We start from the raw sequence: 22,727 nt of genomic DNA on the forward strand, positions 1-22,727 counted from the left end.
CCCGAGCCCAGCACGGGCTGCCCCGGGACACCGCGGTCCGCACTGACGCCGCGCCCCCCGGCCACGCGGAAGCCGGAGCTCCGGCCGGCCCCTCCTACAGCGGCGCCTAGAACCTCTACTGCGCACGCCCCAGTCACCTTCCCCCCACCCCTTCTCCTGTCTTCGCCCCTCCCCTCCCTCCCTCCCCTTCTCTCTCCTTCCCTCTCCTCCCCTTTCCCTCCCTTCCCCCTCCCCCTCGGCTCTGACCGAGCGGGCCACCGTCCGTCTCGTCCCGTCCTGGAGAAGGCGAAGCAGGTCCGGGCGAGTGTGTGTGTCTGTGTGTGTGACGAGAGGGGGAAGCCGTTTCTGCCCCCCTAAGATGGTGTCGGCGGCCGCCGAGGGAAGGCAGAAGAAGAGGCCAACGGCGGCGGCGGGGGCGGCGGCGAGCACCGAGGGGACGCGGAGGCCCCTGCCGCAGTGCCGGGGTCCGGGCCGGGGCCGGGCGGCGGCGGCGCTGCTGACAGAGAGGGCGAGGGCGAGGGAGAGGAGCGGGCGGCCCGCGCCGGGGCCGGGGTCTCGGCCGCTCCTGCGGCCCCCGCCGGCGCCGCCGCTGCTGCTGCTGCCGCTGCTGCTGCTACTGCTGCCGCTGCCCCTGCGCCTGCCTCGGGTGGCCGAGGCGGCGGCTCCGGCGGCCGCAGCGTCGGGCTCGGCCGCGGCCGAGGCCAAGGAGTGCGACCGGCCCTGCGTGAACGGCGGCCGCTGCAACCCGGGCACGGGCCAGTGCGTCTGCCCGGCCGGCTGGGTGGGCGACCAGTGCCAGCACTGCGGGGGCCGCTTCAGGTGAGCCAGCGAGGGAGCACCTGGGACACTGTGGGACACGGACGGGACACGGACGCTGATGTGACACGGCACTGTGTGGGACACAGACACTGCATGACACTGACGCTGTGTGACTGACACTGTGAGACACTGTGGGTGACACTGTGTGACTGTGACACTGACACTGTGTGACACTGCATCTGTGTGTTGAGTCTAGGGGCTTCTGGGCCGAAACTGTCAGGACCCAGGAGGGGCGGGATAGGGGCCTAGGAGTAGGGAAAATCACCCTGGCCTTGGCCACTTCTCTGAGATGTGGTGGAGGAGGCCCTTCAAAAACCCCAAAGCCCCGGAGGAATGTCAGGGAAAGCTGGACCAGGGGCCGGCTGAGTCAGGGGATGCCAGATTGCATAGCTGGGGGACTCTAGGGAGGGTCTCCCACGGTAGGGTTAGAGATGGTATGTCTCTGTTGGGAGAATATAGGACCCTGGGTCTCCGTGGCTGGAAGGTGGGAAGGTGAGGACCATCTGGGTAGGGCCAGTGATTGCAGTAGTGGCTAGAATAAGGGTGGAGGCATCTGGTGCATAGGAATGGGTCTGGGAAGTAGGGTTTGGGGTTCTTTTGTTTGGTGTTGGGGAAAGATAAGGCCATTCATTGTCTGTGTTAGGAAAGATGAGGATTTCAGTGATTGATCCAGGAGAAAACTAAACTGGGGTGGAATAGAGTTGGGGTTAACGTTTTTAGACCCACAGTTGGAAGTGATCCCAGAAGCCATTAGTCCAGTTCCCTCATTTTGTTGTTCTGTGGTTTCAGTCTTGCCCTTTCTCCTCCTTGCCCCTTGGGTTTTATTGGCAAAGATACTGGAGTGGTTTGCCATTTCCTTTTCCAGCTAAGGAAACTGAGGCAAACAGGGTGAAGTGACTTGCCCAGGATCACACAGCTAGTAAGTGTCTGAGGCCAGATTTGAACTCAGGAAGATGAGTCTTTTGGACTCCAGGGCAGGCCTGACACTTTATCCACTGCGCCACCTAACTGCCCCTCATTTTTTTTTTTTTAAGTGAGGCAATTGGGATTAAGTGACTTGCCCAGGGTCATGCAACTAGTGTCAAGTGTCTAAGGTCAAATTTGAACTCAGGTCCTCCTGAATCCAGGCCCGGTGCTCTATCCACTGCGCCACCTAGCTGCCCCTAACTGCTCTTCCTTTTACAGATGAAGAAAGTGAGTTTCCAGAAAGTGTGTTTTCCAGAGATATAGTACAGGTTCAGGTAGGCTCAGGGACTGAGAAAGGGTACAGTTTTCTATAGGAATAGGAGCATGGTAATAAAATTTGTGGGGATACAATAGAGGAGATAGAAGTGGACCATTCATTTGGGGGGGGGGCAGATCATTATTGAAAAGGAGGAGGTTTCATTAAATTAAAGCAGGAGCTGAAAGTGGGCCTACAAAACTTCAGAGCTTTTGTCTGTACTGCAGGTTAAATTTATAGTTTATGAAGTACTTGTTATGGTCTGTTCTCTGGGAGCACAGTGATTGAGAATGAAAAGCATTTCCTAGACCCCAAAGAGCTTAAAAGCTATGGAGATGAAGAAAGTGCACAAAAAAGTATAATACAAGGTAGATATAATAAAAGGGAAGCAGAAATGAGAGAAAAGATTTTAAGAAAATTTGAGAAAATAATCCTCTGTCTCTGGGTTGGTGAAGAGGGAAGTTTTCATGAAGGAAGTAGTAGCTGACCTGAAAGGGTCAAGAAGGGTCACTGAAGGGAAGGAAAAAGCTTTCAGGAAACTTTGAGGGGAGGATTTTGACTTTCAGGTGCCCTGTTTTGGAGGGGGTACCTGCTGGAGAGAGGTGGGCACCTGGGAGTCCAGCAATGCCCTTTTTTTGAGGGAAAAATAGTAATGAGGGAAGATTTAGGTTCATTCTGACATTAGGCACCTCTGGTATATTGAAATATAGTTGAGGAGACCTCTTTTGATTTTTATCACTGCTAAACATGAGAGTGGTACCCCTTGCTTTGGGCAGAGTTCTTTCCTGAAAGAAGAGTAATGGTTTTGGTTCCAGTAAATGCCAGGTATTTTTGTGGATGAGTGGTATTATTTGTGAAAAAAGTACTTAGATTACTATTGTTCCCAATTTTTAGGAAGGAATGGCTCAGATTGGGTTTTGTTTACTCTGAGCAAGGTTTTAGTTGGAGGATTCATCCATAGAGTGTCAGTTTTGATGGCAGTGGAATGTCTAATTTGATTTAGACTTTTAGCTTCTGTGTTATTAGGTTAAAGGGCATTAAGTGAATGTCTTCATTTATAATTAGTTGTTTAGAGAAAGTAGTTTCTGTATTTATTGCCCACTTAAAGTTGATTGCATTATACCAGTGCTCTGTTTTGCTCAGTGAAGATTTTATTGTATTAGAAATGTGGTGGCCCTTTTCCAGTTTTCATTACTGGCTGAAAATGTAGAATGGAAAGAAGACATAGACTGGAAAAATTGGAATGATATATTTGCAGTAAGAAGGCAAGGATAACAGTATCACTTTAGAACCTTTTTAGAGATTTCTGAAGCTAGGGAACAAAATTCTTTTTTGCTTATTTTCCATATGAAAGTTATTTGTAATTCAGTTGTAATTTTTTCTGCTTACCAACATTGTTGAAATTTTGCTTTGTAGTATAAATAAACCCCATTAAGTTAAGAATACAAAAAGATAAGCAACCCTGTTATACATGGTTAGATGCAAATTTTAGCTCCTCTTTATTTTAAACTAAAATTTAGAAAGGATCATGTGACCCAGAATTTAAGTATTTGAACTTCTCAGTATCCTAGGCAATTCTCTAACACTAGGTTGTTGGAGCAGGTGTCAGTTTATTCCCTCTGTCACTGTAATCATGGGCCTGATTCTCTCTCGACTTTCTCCCTCCAAGCTTCCAAAGGGAGAAAGTTAGGTGGATTCGTGATGTACATTTATATAAACGTATATATGAAGTGCTGTTGGAACCTAGCTTCCATAGTTGAGAAAACATTTTTCTTAATCCTGAAAACTTTTGGCTTAACCAAATTCCAGTAACTATTTTTGGAACCTGAAGGTAAAGTCAGGGAAAGGAAAACAGGTTTTACAAAAATGAAATCAGTTTTCCTTATCTAGATCTATCACTGGGTTCATATAGTGTGGCACTGTTCACCCACCTGCCCTGGGGACATAAGTACCTTGTGACTGATTTAATGGTGCTCCTTTTAAATTTTTATTTTTGGGAAATACATTTTTAAGTCAGGAAAATGGAACAGTGAAGTTAGCTGTCTTTAGTTGTTCATAAGCATTGATGTTTACTTGTAATCCCAAATTTTTCCCAGTGAAGCAAATAATAGTTTTTTAAAAGTCACTTCTAACAGGACTTCTAATATACATCTCTAGTCCAGACCAAATTTCTCATGAATGCCAGGTGTGAACATCCAGTTTTGTATCTATTATTGTCTAGATGTTCTACTGTCACCTTACATTCAATGTGTCTGAAACCAAACTCATTATTTTCTTCCTCAAACCAGCTCTCTACTACACTTTACTATATGTGTCAATGGAACCACTATTTCCAGGCCCTCAGCCTTGGAAGTTTGTTGTTCTTGTCTCTTCCCTCTCACTCTTGATTATTAACCAGACGTGTTCATTCTTTCTTTGTAAAGTTATTTCCAAATGCCCTTTCAATTTTTACTACCACCATCATCATAAATCCTCATCACCTCATGCTGTATATCATGTCTAGACTTAGAACACTCTCCTGACAGGTCTGTCTGCTTCTAAAATTTTCTCTCTCCTATCCAGTGGGTATTGTTGGATTATTTTTCTTCAAATGCTGCTTTCATATATTTTGCTTGTGCTCAAAAACCTTCAGCTCTGTTCCTTTCCCTTCTATCTCCCCCTTATAGGATAAAGTCTAGACTAGTAAACTAGGAGGGACATAATTGATGTCTTCAAATATCTGGAAGGCTACCCTGTGGAAGAAGAATCAGACTTATTCTTCTTGGCACCAAGAGAGACATCATCTGGTTCATCCCTTTCATCTCATAGATGAGTAAACAGAGGTTCTTCATGTATATGTACTCTTCATGGACAGGAATTTCAAACAGAAAGGCACCTCAGACATCTAGTTCATCCTTCTCATTTTACAGATAAGGAAATTGAAACTACAGAGAGCTTAAGAAATGTGCCCAAGGTCACATAGCTAGTAAGTGACAATACTGAGAATGAGAGACCAGTCTTCTGATGCCTCTCTGCTGCACCGCACTGCTAGCATCACATGGTAGCAAGGAGTAGACTTGAATGCAGCTGTTCTGACTTGGAATTCAGGGTTTTTGGAAAAACTATCGCAGTCAGGATCTTTATGACCATTGCCTTCATAAGTGCTTAGGGTTGAATCTCTTGCCCTGGTGCCTCTTCTTGCTCTGCCACTTCTCTCCTCTTTCTAAACCTTAGCCCTGGATGACTTACTTCCACCATCTGCCTCTTCAGCTCAGGAAGACCTGAGTTCAAGTCCTTCCTCAAGTATTAATTAGCTGTGTGACCCTGGGCAAATCACTTAACCTCTTTCAGCCTCAGTATCCTTATCAGTAAAATGGGAATAATAATAACACCTACCTCCCTGGGTTGTAGAAGTATCAAATGAGATAACATATGTACTTCGAAATAGTAAGGTGTTACTTATATAAATTTTAGCTGTTATTGTTATTATTCCAGTATTGTTGTTATTGTATAAATTGTTTTCCTAGTTGTGCTCACATCGCTGAATCATTTCATACAAGTCTTTCTAGGTTTATCTGGAACTGTCCCTTTCAATATTTCTTATACCACAAGAGTATTAAATTGTTCAGCTATTCCCCAATTGATGGGAACCTTCCCTTTCCAATTTTCTTTCTCAGATTGCACTGTGATCATTCCCACTTTTTCTTGGATCTTCAGTTTGTCCCTGTCAACTGATTCCTTCCCTCCTTCCTTCAAATATGGACAAGTCTCCCCCATCCTTAAAAAACCTTTACTAAAAAAATACTCAGTGTTTTTCCTCAAGCTGTTATCTTTTCTCTCTCCTTTTTTCAGCCAAAGTCCTTGAAAGAGTGTCTACACCAGTGGTGTCAAGCTCAAATGGAACCTGCTGGCAGCATATTGACTTAGAAAACCACAAATTAACATTATCTATTTCATACTATACTTTATTTTGTTAAACATTTCCCAATTACATTTTAATCTGATTTGGGTTGGTGTGACAACTTTGGTTATATTCAGTGCCTCTACTTCCTTTTCTCTTGCTCCTCAACCATTTTTAATCTGGCTTTTGACGTAATCATTCAAATAAAATTGCTCTCTCTGAGGTTACTAGTAATTTATTATTTGTCAAATCTAAAAGTCCCTTCCTTCCTTCCTTCCTTCCTTCCTTCCTTCCTTCCTTCCTTCCTTCCTTCCTTCCTTCCTTCCTTCCTTCCTTCCTTCCTTCCTTCCTTCCTTCCTTCCTTTCTTTCTTTCTTTCTTTCTTTCTTTCTTTCTTTCTTTCTTTCTTTCTTTCTCAATCCTAATCCTTTTTGACCTTTTGGCTGCATTTGATCTGTTGACCATCTTCTTCTGGATACTCTCTTCTTTCTGTATTTTTGTGATTCTCTATTTGAGAATATTTAGTCTCTTTTGCTGTCTTATCATTTGCATGGTGGACCCTAATTCTGGATGTTTCTCTGGGTTCTATCCTGTTGTCTTTTCTTCATCCATGCTCTCTTGGTAACCACATCATTTCCCAGGAGGTTAACATTCATCTCTATGTAGAAGATTCCCACATCTCAGCAACCAGTTTCTCCCCCAACCTTTAATTCCTTGATAGTAGTTGTCTATTGGACATTGCAAACGGGAGGTCCCAGAGATATGTTTAAATCTGAACTCATTCTTTTTCTCCCTAAACTGTCATTTTTTCCAGACTTCCTTTTTTTTTTTTTTTTGTGGGGCAATGAGGGCCAAGTGACTTGCCCAGGGTCACACAGCTAGTAAGTGTCAAGTGTCCCAGATTTGAACTCAGGTCCTCCTGAATCCAGGGCCGGTGCTTTTATCTACTGTGCCACCTAGCTGCCCCCCAGACTTCCCTATTTTTGCTGAAGGTGCCACCATCCTTCCCGTGTCTTTTATTCCTAATCTTAGATTTGTTCTCAGTTTCTTATTCTCCTTTACTTCAAATCTAATCATTTGCCAATCTTGCCTTTTCTACTTTGACAGGGTCTCTTCCATTGACCCTTCTCTCCACTCAAACAACTCAGTACCACTTAGTTCAAGCCCTCATCACTTCTCAGGTAGATTGTTACATCACTCTCCTAATTGGTCTTCCTGCCTCAAGTCTCTTACCACTGTAGTCCATCCCATATACTGCTGCCAAGTAATTTTTCCTTTAAACCGAATTTGACCATGACTACCCTATTCAACTCCATTGGCTTTCTCTTGTCCCTACATGTCACTTTTTTTTTTTTTAAGTGAGGCACTTGGGGTTAAGTGACTTGCCTAGGGTCACACAGCCAATAAGTGTAAAGTGTCTGAGGCTGGATTTGAACTCAGGTCCTCCTGACTGCAGGGCCAGTGCTCTATCCACTGTGCCACCTAGCTGCCCCATTGTCCCTACAATAAAATATAAAGTCTGTTTAACTTTGAAAGCCCTATACAACCTAACCCCAACTTTCTTTTCCAGACTTATTGGACATTATTTCCTTCTCTTATAACCTGTGATCCAGCCAAACTGCCCACTCTCTTATTTCTCACAGTACATTGTCTTTGTTCCCTAAGTCTTTGTACTGGCTATCACCCCATGCTTGGAATACACTTGGAGTACCTCTTTTCCTTTAAGATGTATCTTAGTTACCATCTTCAGCGTGAAAGCCTATTCTGATCCCTCCAACTACTAGTGCCTTCCCTTCTATACCTTGTATTTACTTTGTATGTATATACAAACATAAATATATTATAAGTGGATGTGTGTTTTGTGTATTTATTCACTTAATGTTTATGCTGTAAATGTCTTTATAGGTACTTTTATTAGAATGTAAGCTCATTGAGAGTAGGGTTTGGTTCATTCTTTGCATTTATATTCCTAGTGCCTGGCACCTAACCTATTAGACAGTTAATAACTACTTACTGATTGAAGTCATTAGTAATGGTCTAGAGTATTTTGTGAGAACTCAAATGTAGGCCTCCAATTTATTAAGAATTGGATGGCAAAGGAATTTTGTAGCATATTAGGTGAGGAAATAATTTTAATCTGTATGTGGATTTATTTGTAAAATTGATGTATAAGATTTCTTTCTGATGCTTAGATAATTTATTAAGCACTTGCTGTGCATCCATCACTGTTCTGAGCACTAAGGATCCAAATACAACCAAACCAGATAGTCTTGTATTTTAAAGGAGTTTAAATTCTGGTGGGTGATGATGATGACACATAAAGATGATCTAGAAAAAGGAAGAGGGGAATAGTCATTGATTTGGAGCTGGTGACCTGGAAATGAGGTAGAGGCTTGGTTCAGGACCAGATAAGGTGAAAGCTCATCTCTCACAGTCCGTGGGGCTTTCCCAGGCCCAAATCCAAGTTTCCAGTGGGAAGTAGCTGGGGATGAAGGCTGGAATAGAAGGGGTGTGATCTGGAATTGGTTGACAATGATTTAGTTGATAACGATCTTTCCTTTCTGATATCTCCTAGCACTTTATTTTTGAACTCTCTTTTATCTCTGATGGTCTCTTTTCTCCTTGCTGGACAGTAGGTACACTAGGAGGGAAGGGACTGTTTGATCACTGCTTTGTATTTCCCTCAGTGCCTAGGACAGTGGTCTCTGTAAACATTATTGTTGTTTTTTGAGGCAGTTGGGGTCAAGTGACTTGCCCAGGGTCACACAGCTAGTAAATGTTAAGTGTCTGAGGCCAGATTTGAACTTAGGTCCTCCTGACTCCAGGGCCAGTGCTCTATCCACTGCGACACTTAGCTGCCCCCTGTAAACATTAAGTTCTTATACATTCATAGGTTCATCACTTTTGAGTTGGAAGGAAGCTTAAAGGTCATGTAATTGAACCTTTTTTGCGCCTCCCTCTCCCTTATTGTAGATGAGGAAATTGAAGCTCCAAGAGAGGCTATGACTTATTTAAGGTAATAATCGATGGAGCTAGGATCTGACTTCTGGTGTTCTAATTCCAAATCCAGTGTTCTCACCACAGTATAAGTTACCTCTAATGACTGATTGAATTCTTGGTTGGAGTAGAAGTTGTATTAGAAGACCTCTAGTTTTATAATTCTAGAGTCTCTTATAGACACTTTGTTTAGTGTGTAATTGTTTAAATTCTGGTGCATTTGGAAGCAGACTTATGAAATGTTTATAGCACCAATTTGCAGGTCTTAAAATGTATGAACCAATAGATGGTTTATATAAATATAATTTTCTTCTTAGCTGTAAAGAGAACCTAAGAGCTAATAATTTAAAAGCTTCAAAAGTCTTTAGGATAAAAGCAAAGTCTTTCTGATTAAAAACTCATTTTTAACCTATTTTGACATTTGAGCTCATTATGTATATTATTAGAAATCTCTATCTTCTAAGTGTTATACAAATGTAAAAGTAGTCAATGAATCCTTTGAGCAAAAATTGAATTTTCTATGCCATTTTGTTTTCAGAAGTGGTGTATATGAAACTAGCATTGATTATAGTAGAGACACACACGTGTAGAACATGACAGACCTATTATGAAAACATTTCATTGTGATGTAATAGACTTTGCCATTCTCTCTAATCCATCCTCCACTCAGTTGTCAAATTGATCTTAAAGCACAGGTCTGAACATGTCATTCTTCCCCTCCCCCCTCATCTCTAGCCTCTCTAGCCCCTCCCGACATCCCCTCCCCAATTCTGTAAACTAACAGTTGCTCCCTCTTACTTCCAGTATCAAATATAAAATCATCTCTATGGCTTTTAAAGTCCTTCATAACTTGCTCCTTACCCCCGTCCCACCCCTGCTTTTTCAGTCTTATACTTTATTCTCCTCCATGTGTTTTTTGATCCATTAACACTGGTCTTGTTCGTTAAACATTCCAACTTTTTGACGGGTTGTCTCCCTGCCTGGAATTTCCCCTCCTCATCTCACCCTCCCAACTTTCTTGGCTTCCTCGAAATCTTCATTAGAGTTCCACTTTGTTCGAGAACCCCCTCCAGTCCCCCATGACGTTTGTGCCTCCTTCTGGTTCTGCATTTCCCACCCCCTACACTGATAAGTCTCTATCCTATTTGTATGTAATTGTTGTCTCCCTCATTAGACTTTGAACTCCTAAAGAGGAAGGACTCTCTTTTACCTTTCTTTTGATCTCCATCTCATAGCACAGTGCCTGGCATGCAGTAGACACTTAGTGAATACTAGTTGACTAATGGCTAGTTGATTGATTGATGAAGTATTCTTTTGTCAGTCTCTTCTTTGTGTTTCATTGTGTCAAGGTTGCTGCCATCTAGTACACTCATTCAATTTTCTCCTTAAAATCAGAATGTTAGGATCAGAAGGGATTTATTAGATCATCTAGTCAGAACTTAACTCCCTCTTCCTTCAAGTTTTTATTTTTTACTTTATGGTATTTGTATTGATACCTTTTATAATCATTCATTTCTGAATGTCTTTCTCATTATTCATCTATTAAGTTATATTATGAAGATTAAAAGAAAAGAAAAAAAGCGTTTCAACAAATTCAACCAACACATTAACAATGTATGATAGTATGTGCGTTTTATATTTATTTCCTTCATCTTATTCCTTCATCTTTACAACCAAGGGAGAGATCCCAAAACTTCTCGATCATTCTAATTACAGAGTTTAGTTTAGTTTTTATTTTCATTGTAATTGTTGTGTACATTGTTCTTTTTCATTTATTCTTTCATTGTTGCTCATTTTGCCCTGCATCACTTCTTAGAAGTCTTTTGTTTCCTGAATTCTTCATGTTCATAGTTTCTTATAGCTCAATTTATATTCTTTTGCATTCCTGTACCACAGTGTGTTTAACCATTCCCATAGTTGATAGACATCTACTTTGTTTCTTGTTCTTTGCTTCCACATACAAAAAACTATAATTATTTTGATGTATGTGAACCTTTCTGTTTTTGACATCTGATATCCCTGCCATCAGATCTCTGGGTCAAAGGGCTATGTATATTTTGATCACTTTTTTTTTGCATAAATCCAAACTGTATCCAGAATGGTTAGATCAGTTTTCAGCTCACCAACAGTACACTAGTGTTCTTTCCTTCCTTCCTTCCTCTCTTTCTTTGGCAGTGGAGGTTAAGTGACTTGCCCAGGGTCACACACCTAGTAAGCGTCAAGTATGTGTGTGTTTATCTTTCTGCTGCCCTTCCCACATTGACTTGGAATATTTTATGGTGTTTGTCAGTGTTGTTGTGTGTGTTCCTCTTCTAATTTTATAGATGAGGAAGCTTAAACCCATAAAAATGAAGTGACTTGCCCAAGGTCATTTAGCTAGTAAATGTGCAGAGTCACATCTCCAGTGTTTATTCTCCTGCTCCATACTGCCTCATGGTTTTTGTGTCCTTAGTGCCTGCACTGTACTTGGCATACATCAGGAACCTAGTATATGTTTTCTGATAAGACTTTATGGACCTGGGGTCTCACCTACAAATACGCCTTCCGGCGATACAGATTGCAACCCATCCATGCCATTTCATCTTGTGTCCATGTTCTTCCACAAATTCTCCACAGGAGTTCTATCCAACATGTTAAGCACTTTGCTCTAGTATTCTTGACATTGTCGGATAGCAGGGGAGCACTTGGACTGGCACTCAGCTCTCTCATTCCCTTATTTTTTTTGTAATCTTGAGTATTGGATCTCATTGGATCAGATACAGAGCCGGAAGAGACTTTAGAGGTCTTCTAGGCAGCTGTTCCTGTTTTCCATTTGAGGAATCTGAGGCCCAGTGAGTTTAAATGACTGGTCACACATGTAGTAAACTTCTGTATCAGATGCAGAGCTGGCCCTTCTACTTGCCAAAACTAGCCTTCTCTACATGGACTCTTGAACTTTTCCCTTCTTGTCTTCTCTAGCAAATTGTCCTTTCTGTCATCCCAGTCTCAAATATTAAATTTGTCCCTATTTACTGGCACCTTCCTTGATGTCTACAGATATTTCATGTCTCTCCCATCCTTAAAAATCCCTCATGTATTCTGATCATCCCTGCTAGCTGTCATGCTATATTTTTCCTCCTCCTTTGAACTGCTCATGAAAAAGTGATGTACTTTACATGTCTCTATTTCCTCTCCCTTTTTTCTAACCTCTCCATAATCTGATTTCTGACTTCATTATCTACCTGAAACTTCCCTCTCCAGAAGTTACTAATGATTTCTTAATTCCCAAATCTAATTTTTTAAAAATCCTCATTTTTTTTTTTTTTTTTACTTTTCTGAGTCATTTGACCTTGTTAATCACCTTCTTTTGGATACTGTCTCCTCTAGGTTGTTGTCACCCTGCTCTCTTCCTGGTTCTCCTATTTGTCAGACCACTCCTTCTTAGTCTCCTTAGCTGGATCTCTTTCCATATCACTCCTGCTAACTGGTTATCTCCTTAGGCACTGGGCTCTCTTTTCTTTTTCCTCAGTACTTTCTTAATGATCTATCATCAGCTCTCTTGGGTTCAATGATCATCTTTATGGAAATGATTCCTAGATTAATAAATCCAGCCCTAGTCTACTTCCTGAGCCCCATTTTCCCATTACCAACTGCCTGCCTTTCCTACATCTTGAACTAGATATCTCATCATCATCTTAAATTAACATGCCTAAAACAGATGTCATTATCTTCCTCTCCTTTTCCCCTCCCCCCAGCTTCCCTTCTTTTGAGCTTCCCTATTGCTGTCAAGGGCACCAGCATCCATCCTCCTAGTTACCCAGGCTCCCCTCCTTGGTGTCTCCTTTGACTCCTTTCTCATCCCATAAATTGAATCTGTTGCCTCATCTTTTAATTTCTTTCTCTTGCATATACCTCCTTCTTTCTGCTCATGTAACCACTACCCTAGTTTAAACCCTCATCACTTTTTGTCTAAACTACTTCAATAGTGTTCTAACTGAACTAATTCAGTAAACTACTAAATAACCGACTCTCTTCTTCAAGGCAAATGTCCAATTGTAATCCATCCTCCACTCAGCTTTCAGAATTATTTCCCTAAATAATACATCTTTTCATGCCACTTCTCCCCTGACTCAAACTACAGTGCTTCCTTATTAACTCTAGGATTAGATGTAAAGGCCTTTGTTTGACCTCTAATGTTAGCTCTTTACAGCCTCCCCATTCCTATCTTTCCAGTCTTCTTACTCTTATTTTCCTTCATGCTAAAGCTCTCTGAGATACAGCCACCTTGCCCTACTTGCTATTTATTCCACAAGCCCGACACTCCCTTCTGCTCGCATTAGCTCCGGCTGGTGGTCCCCATCCTTGGGATGCTGTCTCTCCTCACTTCTGCCTGTCAGCATCCCTGACTTTCCTGACCCCCCAGCGGGGAGCACTTCTCCTTTGAGATGACCTTCCATTTGCTCTTTGTATATCTTGGATGTACTGGTCATTTTCACCATGGTCTCCTTTTCTGCCATGTTTTACCTTTCTTTGTATTTCCATTGCTTAGTCTAGTACGGGGGACATAAGAAATGCTTAATAAATACTTGTTGACTGACCAACTTGAGCCGCAGAGGGTCTTTGTTGGTCAGAAGTAGATAAATTGCCCAGAGTGGGACCAGATCATGAGTGGCTTGCAGTGTTGGTTGAGGAATTTAGACCTTACCCGCTAGGCAATGGAGACCCATTGTAAATTTAGAGAAGTGTGAAAAGTTGTTAGAGAGAAATTAGTCTGGCTCTGTAAGTGTGCAGGAGGGTTTACAGAGGTGAGAACCTGGGAGACAACCAGTTATTCAGTAAGCCAATAAGCACTGAGGAATCGCTCACTGTGTTCCAGGCACCTGCTCAATGCTGGAGATAACAAAAGAAAGGCAACCCCTTAAAGGGGTTGGTGGTCTAACAAGGGAGACAACACTCCAACACTATACAATCAAGTTGTGCGGGAAAATTGGAAATCCTGAAGGTTCTAGAATTCAGGGTGATTGGGAAAGGCTTCCTATAGAGGGGGGATTTCAGCTGGGACTGGAAGGAAATCAGGGAAACTGGGAAGTGGACAAGGAGGGAGAGCAAACACCGGAGAAAATGCTCAGGGCTGGGTGATGGAGCCCTGTGTCACTGGGCTTCAGAGTACGTGGCAGGGAAGTATAATATAGGAGAAGACTGGAAAGTTATGTGGGGGTGTTGTAGGTTATGCAGGGCTTTGAATGCCAAACAGGATTTTATATTGGATCCTGGAGGTGATAGGGAAACACTAGAGTTTATTGATGGGTCAGGGTGATATGGTCAGATTTCCCTTTGAGGAAGATTACTTTGGTCAGCCCTCTGGAAGTGGGGGAGTCGAGGCAGGCAGTTCCAGCAGCTATTACGTTTGGCAGGTGTGAGGTGACAGGAACCTGTAGCAGAGTGGTAGCAGTGCCAGAAGAGTGAAGGGGATCTATTGGATGTCAGGAAGGTAAAACATACAAGCTTTGGCAACAGATTGGATATGGGGAGTGAGAGAGAGTGGGAAGTTGAGAATGACCCCTAGGTTGGGAGCCTGGATGGCTGGGAAGATAGTGGCACCCTTAACAGTAATAGGGAAATTTGTAAGGTAGGGAGGATTTGGGGAGGGAGGGGATAATGAATTCAATTTTGGATGTGTTCAAGATGTCCATGGGATGTCTAGTTGGAGATACCTCATAGGCAGTTGGAGATTGGGAGAGAGGTTAAGGTCGGATCAGCAGATCTGAGAATCATGAACATAGACATGATAACTCTAAAGGCTATTGTACCACTGGTCTTGTGGTGACATTATCAGAGGAGAATAAGGAATAAATCCAGTAGACAATTTTATGGAAGAAAAGAATTACTGAATGAGAGATTTGATGAAGGGATTGAAGAAAAGCTAAAGATAACACCAACTTTTAAAGTCTGGGTTACTAGAGCAATGAAGTTTGGGGGCAAATTTTTCCTAGAATTTCTTTGTTTTTGTTTTTGCCGGGCAATGGGAGTTAAGTGACTTGCCCAGGGTCACACAGCTAGTAAGTGTCACTTGTCTGAGGTCGGATTTTGAACTCAGGTCCTCCTGAATCCAGGGCCGGTGCTCTATCCACTGTGCCACTTAGCTGCCCCATAAACTTGGGGTTTTTTTAATTTGTTTTTTTGTTTGTTTTTGCTTTTTTGGTGAGGCAACTGGGGTTAAGTGACTTGCCTAGGGTCACACAGCTAGTAAGTGTCAAGTGTCTGAGGCCAGATTTGAACTCAGGTCCTCCTGAATCCAGGGCTAGTGCTCTATCTACTGTGCCACCTAGCTGCCCCTCTAGAATTTCTTTGTATTAAATATTGCATGCAATAAATTGATCATTTTTTCTATATTTTGATGATCTGTGATTTTATCAATATAGGCACTCCTGATGATACATCTAGATAATAACCTCTCCATACCTTAGAAGATTGCCTTTGGGACCTAGTTTGGTTTTTGGATGGTAGACTATATTGTTCAGTACTAGGGAAAAGGAGGAAGGAGGAGTGAGAAGAAAAGAAGGAGAAGGAAAGAAGATGAGTGAAGTAAAAGGAGATGGGAAGGGGAGAGAGACAGAAGGGAGGAAAAGAGAAAGAGAAGAGGGGAGAGAGTATGTCTATGTGTTTTGCATGTGTGTCTGTGTGTTTTCATGTAGTTTAATTTTAGAGACAGCCTGTGATTTCATTGGTATAAGAAACTCTCGGTGAGAAAACTCACTCTACTAATGCACATCCTATATCTGATTTTCGACTTGTAGTCCCAGATTTGTCTGAAGCACGGAACAGTTAAGTGACTTACTCAGGGTCAGCTCATTATATGTCAGAGGTGGACCTTGAACCCAGATTTTCTGATTCTGAGACCTGTTCTCTGTCCATACTCCATACTGCCTCTAATACAATATTAATTCTTCTTTCAGGCTTTTTTTGGGAGGCGTTAAATGCGTTTTATTTTAGATAACCTACATGACATGTTTTTAAAGACAATGTCAGGCTATTTTCAAATGAATGTTTTCTTGTTTTTACCCTTAAGGTTTTATTTTTTTTTTTTTGGGTCTCTTCACATTCATCTACTTTAGTTGACTCAGATTCTCTCTAACCAGAAGGATACTGAGGAGGAAGGAGATTTTTCTCCTAAACTAAATTTTCAGAAATATTAGTCAGGGTATTAAATGGCCCGGGGCCTCAGTGGGAAGAACAGTGCTGTAGAAGAACAGTTTTGTAGGGTGTTGGGTCTTCTAACACCCACAAACCCCTGTGTTGATTTTGGTTGGCTGACCTCTACAGGTCAAGAAGGGTATTTCAGACAGGAATTATTTAAAGTACCAGAGGATACTCTTTGACCCGAGATGCCACTATTTTAGGCCTATACCTCAAAGATATTAAAGAAAGACGAAAAGGACTCATGTATACAAAAATATGCAGTTGGAAATTAAGGGGGTTCCCATCACTTGGGTTGTGGTTGAACAAACTGGCGTTGAATGTAATGAAATATAATTATACTCTGAGATATAATGAAAGAAGTGGCTTCAGAAAAACCTAGGGAGACTTTTTAGTTGATGAAGAGTGAAGTGAGCAAAACCAGGGAAGCAGTTTAAACAATAACAGTACTGTAATGACAAATAGCTTTGAAAGACTTAAGAACTCTGAACAATGCAGGACTCTAGAGGATAAGTGATGAAGCCTGCTACCCACTTCCTGACTGTGAGGTGCTAAACTAAAGATACAGAATGATTGTACACAACCAATATGGGAATTTGTTTTGCTTTACTTTTTGTTACAGCGGTTTTTTTCCCCTCCTAGATTAGAAGGTGTGTGTGAATTAAATGCTTTTTTTTTCCCATTTTTAATAAAGATTTTATTTACTGACCAACAGTAGTTCTAAAACCGTAGCTTCTGGAAGAATCACTTGTTTTTGCCTGTCTTGTACCTCTCCTCAAACTTGACCTTGGCCTCCCTTCTCGCCTTCCGTTTTAGCGAAGGGTCACAGAACACATCCTTGTTGACAACTGTTTTGTCCAATGGGATATCCACAGAGTATCTGGTGGGCATGAGGTGGTTGTAGTTATAAACTTTCACGAAGGACTTGATTTTCGATCTCTTGGCAATCTTCTTTTTGCCCATTGCTGCAGTCACCTTTCGAGGGTAGTGGTCGATGCCTGCCACCAAGGCATGGCTGTAGGGCATGTCGGATGTCCCATCATCAATGTTCTTGACGATGACGGCTTTGTGCCCGGAGTACCGCCTGGCTAGGACCAGCACCACCTTCCTGGGTTTCATGAACTTGCCCATTTCAACACGAAGCAGGACGCTCCTACAGCCAAAAGGAAGACGGCACGCTTCCCGAATTAAATGCTTATTAATTGGAAATAAAATAGTTTGATTTAATTTTGTTACTTACTTGAGTTATGTGATCTTGGACCATATTGCCTTGTGAATAAAAATAATTTCATTCTTGAAGGTATGTTGAAGGTATTATCCAAAAGGTTAATCATTTTGTTAGATACCTAATGTAGAATTTGTTGCTATATATATCACAAAAGAATAGTGAAAAAATCTTTAAACTCAAATGATTTGTTATATATTTAATAAGAAAAGAGTTCAGAATGTTGTGTATACATGTTTCATGATCTTCCTAAGATGCTATAGGTCCAGTAGCAAACCTGCCTATTCAGTGTTCTTTCCACCACATGCACCATTTTTTCTCTGCCAGTGTCTTTTGAATTTTTTACACTGTTGCTTCTTGGAGCATTAAGAGAGTGGTAGTGGGGGCAGTGGTGGTGCAGTGGATGGAGCACTGGCCCTGGAGTCAGGAGTACCTGAGTTCAGATCTGGCCTCAGACACTTAACACTTACTAGCTGTGTGACCCTGGGCAAGTCACTTAACCCCAGTTGCCTCACTAAAAAAAAAAAAAGAGAGAGAGAGCGCACGGTAGTGGCTGGTGAGTAGATGGTGGAAGGGAGTGGCACCATCAATGTAGGAAACATCTATGTCTGCATTTGTCAAATCTGGAATATTTGCTACTACTCTGGTACTTGTGTTTCTCTGTGTAATATAGTACTTAGAGGACTTGGTCATATGAATGAAGAATTGCGCTATTAGTTGCATCATCTTTAAATGTGAGGGATGGTGTATGCCTAGGGCGAATATAGTTTGGAATGAGCTAAATATCAAGTTCCCACTTGAATTGTTGAAGTATTATTAGTAATTTTATACCTTTCACAATGCTTTATTGACATTAAACAGCAACAAAACGGTTTTGTTATGACCAAAATGTGAGGAGAGGTTGCCGTAGGGGTGGGGGATGGGGAGAGCAAGGGGAAAGGGACACCTTGTTCTTTTGTCTGCCCTGGCTTTCTCCCTGTGGGTTCATGGTACCCTGCTCCTCTGTTGAGGTGGGGGGTGGGTAGAGACTATGGCAAATAGTACAAGCTTGAGTACTGAGGTTTATGCCTTAAGAAAGGGGACCGCAGAGGGGTCCCTGGTTGGATCAGGTAGAACAAACTGGGTTTTTGGGGTACTCACCAGGAAAGCTCGTGCTGGCAGCAAGTGGGGAACAATATATCAATCATACTTTAATAAGGCACAGAGAGTTCAGAGGCAGATCGTGCACAGGGAGTGGGGTGGGAGAGAGAGGCAGATGTGGGGAAGAAATGGAGTGGGAGAGAGAGGGGCACATAGTCCCATTCTTATCAGGTTCTGGGGGGAAGGCCTTATCAGTACTACCTTGGGGTTTGTTCATTAACATCAATATCTCAAAGTTATCAGTGCTAGTTTGGGGTTACTTAATTTGCATAACTTCTCTGGCTTTACTGGGCATATCTGGGGCTTATCTGTGGGGTAGATATTGGGATCAAAAAGCTGTATATAGAGGTCTAGTTAGCTTCTCCTAATTTAGCATGTATGTTGCCCTTTCCACTCTTAATTCCTGTTTCCCATTTATTGTTACTTTACACTGGCTACTTATATACTTACTGTAATAACTAGTGAGGCTGGTGGGGGTGGGGATGGGGAGGAAACCATAATAAAATACAATTTCAACACAAAAACCAATTCAGAACTTTTCGCCAATATGGTCATGACAATGTATTCTCTGTGTTCCTTTCAGCTTTGTTTATTCATTGCTATATTGTGTGAACATTTTTTCTAGAATTTGAGTTGGAAGGAAATTTAGAAGCTATCTAGTCCAGGAATACCCCCAGTATCAGCAGGCATTGTGATACAGGGGAAAGGACTTGAGTTCAAATTTCCACTTTGATAGTATCTGAATGATCTTTGGGCAAATCACATAACCTCCCTTGGTTTCATTTTCTTTTATCTTTAAAAAATTAGATGGCCTCTATGATCCTATGATCCATAACCAAAAACTGGCCATCTGGTCTTTGTTTGAAGGCTTCAAGTTAGAAACAACCCACGGCTCTTCTGTAAGCCCATTCTACTTGTGCTTAATTGTTAGGACAATTTCCCCAATGTTTTGATGAAACTTGGTTCTGTGCAACTTTTTTTCACTGCTAATATTCTGCCCTCTGGAGCCAAACAGAATAAGTCTCCTCCTTCCTCCACGTGAATCTGATCTTTAGGATAGTTATTGCATCCATTTTCCAGCCCAATCATCCCCACTTCCTTCATAATATCCTGATGGGTTATGGTCTGCAGTACCCCGTGATCATTTTACTTGTTGACTCTTTCTGGATCCTGTCCAGCTTATGAGTGTTCTTCCTAAAATGTGGTACTTAGGATGGAGCATGATACTGCACATGTATTTTGACTGGGACGGAATATTACTCCTTTACCTCAGATACTGTACTTTGACTAAAACCAGCAGCAGTAACAAAACCAAGTTGGCATTATATTATTATTATAATATCTTGGGGGGATTATGTTAAATTGTTGATGCATACTGAAGTTATGATCCACTAAACTCCACCCTCCAGATCTTTTTTTTTTTTAAGACAAACTGTTGTCTAACCAGAATTTTCTGATCTTGTATTTTAAAAATCGATTATTGAACTATATTTATCTTGAGTTAAAATTTATTTTATTAGCTTTGGTCTGGTGAGATGAATTCTATTGTCCTAGCCTGTTGAAAAAATTTTTGGATCCAACTCTGTCATCTGGTTCCTTTCCCAGCTTTGTGTCACCTACAAGTTTCACAGTCATGCCACTTATGCTTTTATTCTAGTCATTGCTAAAAGTATTATATAGTACAGGGCCAGTCACCAGTTCCTGGGGCACTATTACAGTGACCTCTTTCCAAGTTGATATCCAAGTATCTTTCATTGTTAGTGAGAAGTCAGAAGAAATTCTTATGTGTTTTTACATAAGGTGGGATTTTTTTGTGATGCATGAAGGAATCTTTCTTTGTAATTTTGAAATTTAATAAGGACATTAGATACTTATTTGGATTTTCGTGTGCAGGAGTAACTGTAAATTTTTTCCTAATTATGAGATTTTCTATATTTTGACCACTTTGGATTTTTTTTTCCTTTTAGTGCCTCAAATACGAAGTTAACTCTTTCTCCAAGATAACATCTAGAATGCTGTTGAAGCTAAGTTTTGAAATCATTCCTCATTCTCCAGGACCTCTCTGGAGCTTTTATAACTGTTGACCATATCTGGCTCCTGAATACTCCTACCTTAGCTTCTCTGACATTGCTGTGTCCTAGTTTTCCTCTTGGCTAACTGTTCCTTTGCAGTCTCATTTTCTGGATCATTATCAGTTTTCTGAACATCAAGTGTCCTTCAAGGCCCTTTTCTGGTTCTGTTTCAGTTTGATTCCCATATATACATATACAGCTCTGATGTCTTTTGAATTCCAGTCCTATATTGCCAGTTGCACATCACCTTTCAAACTCAAATGGAGCTTGTTATTTTGCCCACTAAACCTACCCTTCTTACAAACTCCCCTTTTCCTTTTGAGAACAAGGCCTTCTTTGAATTCATAGTTTTGCAACTTAGATGTCATGCTTGACCCTTTAATCTCCCCCATCTCTGCTTAGTTATTATATCTTATTGATTCTACCTCCACAAATGTCTCTCTCTCTTTATTTTGTCTCCTGGGGGGGGGGGAGCAATGAGAGTTAAGTGACTTGGCCAAAGTCACACAGCTAGTAAGTGTCAAGTGTCTGAGGTCACATTTGAACTCAGGTCCTCCTGAATCCAGGGCCTGTGCTTTATCCACTCTGCCACCTAGCTGCCCCCATCCACAAATGTCTCTTATATTTAACACCTTCACTCTTATAAGTTATGATTTACAGCTGCTACTACACCATATAGAAGTGCTTATGTTTTTTCTCTGCTAGGATTCTACATATGAAATGCTCATTCAGTTTTCAGAGAGAAAAGGGAATAAAGTTCTATGAAAATAGTAAAAAGAGGGAAAGGTTTTTTTTTTTTAATAGCATAATTTGAAATTGCTTTCCAGAACGACCAATTCACATTTCACCAACACCTAGCCCCTCCAACGTGGGCTGTTTCCATCTTTTGTCATCTTTTTCATTTTATTGGTGTGGCGAAATATTAGAGCTATTTTGATTTTGTTTTGGAACAGTCTTTGATAGGATTGTTAAGAGTTAATAGTTAACTTTCTTATCATTTTCTCAGCTTCCAGTTCTCTCTCCTTTCTAATCAGCCCTCCACACAGCTACTTCTATTAACTTCTACTACTATTAACATTCTTTAATAACATCTGACCACGGACATTTCCTTGATTAAAAGCCTCCAGTGGTTCCCTCTTACCTATAGGATTAAAATACAAATACTTCACTCAGTCTGGTTTTTAGAGACCTTAATTTAAGGTCACTTACTATGAAAATTGGAATGAGGGCTCCATGAGTTTGAGGCTTTTAAAAGCAGACGATCAGTTTCTTCAACACATTTCATTTACTTCATTTGGTGGCAAATGCCTCCCTTCCCCTTCATTTGGTGTCTAATGAGTGATTACATGGTAAGAGGAGCGGGGAGAAAATACATGCATAAGACCAAAGGGAACATTATAGGATATTCTTTATGGATGAGACTGGAACTCTGTAAGCCTCTAAATCTGTGTCCAGATTAGGGTGGTTTAGCAGCTATAAAAATAGCCTCTCAGTTTTCCCCTTTTTGCGTAGGAAAAGCCTTTTCTCTCACATGTTAGAGATGTGCCTGCCTTTTTGGGGCTTATGGGTGATGCTTGGTGCTTGGTAGGAAGCAAGGTGTTATTTGCTAGCTCTGCTTTCAGTTTTATGCTTTAGGATCTTTGAACCCAGTAATTGTTTGAAGGAGATGAGAGCATCAAATGGGAATGTACCTGATTTATTCAAGAATAGCTAACAAGGAGCATATTGAGAATCTTACGAGTATGCCATGTGCTACAGGGCCATCTGGGCCCAATTCTACACTTTATGACATTATTATGGAAATGCGGGCAAAGGAGGGAGGATAGACCTTCTTGGCTATTTTAAGAAGTGAAAGCAAAAAATAAGAGACTTAAAGGATACATGCTAGTCATCTGGCAAGAGCCTGTATAATGGCCTTGGTTCCTTTCTCCAAAGAAGAATCAAGACCTTATAGAAGTGCTTAGGTTGTTTCTGTCCTAGGATTCTACATGTGAAATGCTAATTCAGATTCTAGAGGGAAGAGTGAATAAACTTCCAATAGTCAAAATCCTAACAAGAGGGAAAGAATTTCTTTTTTTTTTTTAATTGCTTTCCAGAATGGTTAGACCAATTCACATTTTGGCTAATCCTCCCATTTTTTGGTAACTCCTCCAACATGGGTTATTTCTGTTTTTTTGTTATCTTTTTCATTTTGTTG

At 41.3% G+C, this 22,727-nt stretch overlaps 2 protein-coding genes across 2 annotated transcripts in view; one reads left to right on the forward strand and one right to left on the reverse strand.

The window, feature by feature from the left end:
* The first annotated feature begins 215 nt into the window (after window positions 1–215).
* The window catches only part of ATRN (attractin), a 248,909-nt gene continuing 226,397 nt past the window's right edge, over window positions 216–22,727 (forward strand). Inside the window, 1 exon segment of the mRNA XM_043973429.1 lies at window positions 216–819. Within this exon segment, the coding sequence (XP_043829364.1) occupies window positions 359–819 (461 nt within the window). The 5' untranslated portion in view covers window positions 216–358.
* On the reverse strand, window positions 16,837–17,256 carry LOC122732968 (60S ribosomal protein L27-like). The gene has a single exon (XM_043973428.1). It carries the CDS (start codon window positions 17,222–17,224, stop codon window positions 16,838–16,840), a length of 387 nt encoding a protein of 128 aa, XP_043829363.1. The 5' UTR covers window positions 17,225–17,256; the 3' UTR covers window position 16,837.

The sequence above is a fragment of the Dromiciops gliroides genome, chromosome 6, assembly GCF_019393635.1.
Source record: "Dromiciops gliroides isolate mDroGli1 chromosome 6, mDroGli1.pri, whole genome shotgun sequence".
Taxonomy (NCBI): domain Eukaryota; kingdom Metazoa; phylum Chordata; class Mammalia; order Microbiotheria; family Microbiotheriidae; genus Dromiciops; species Dromiciops gliroides.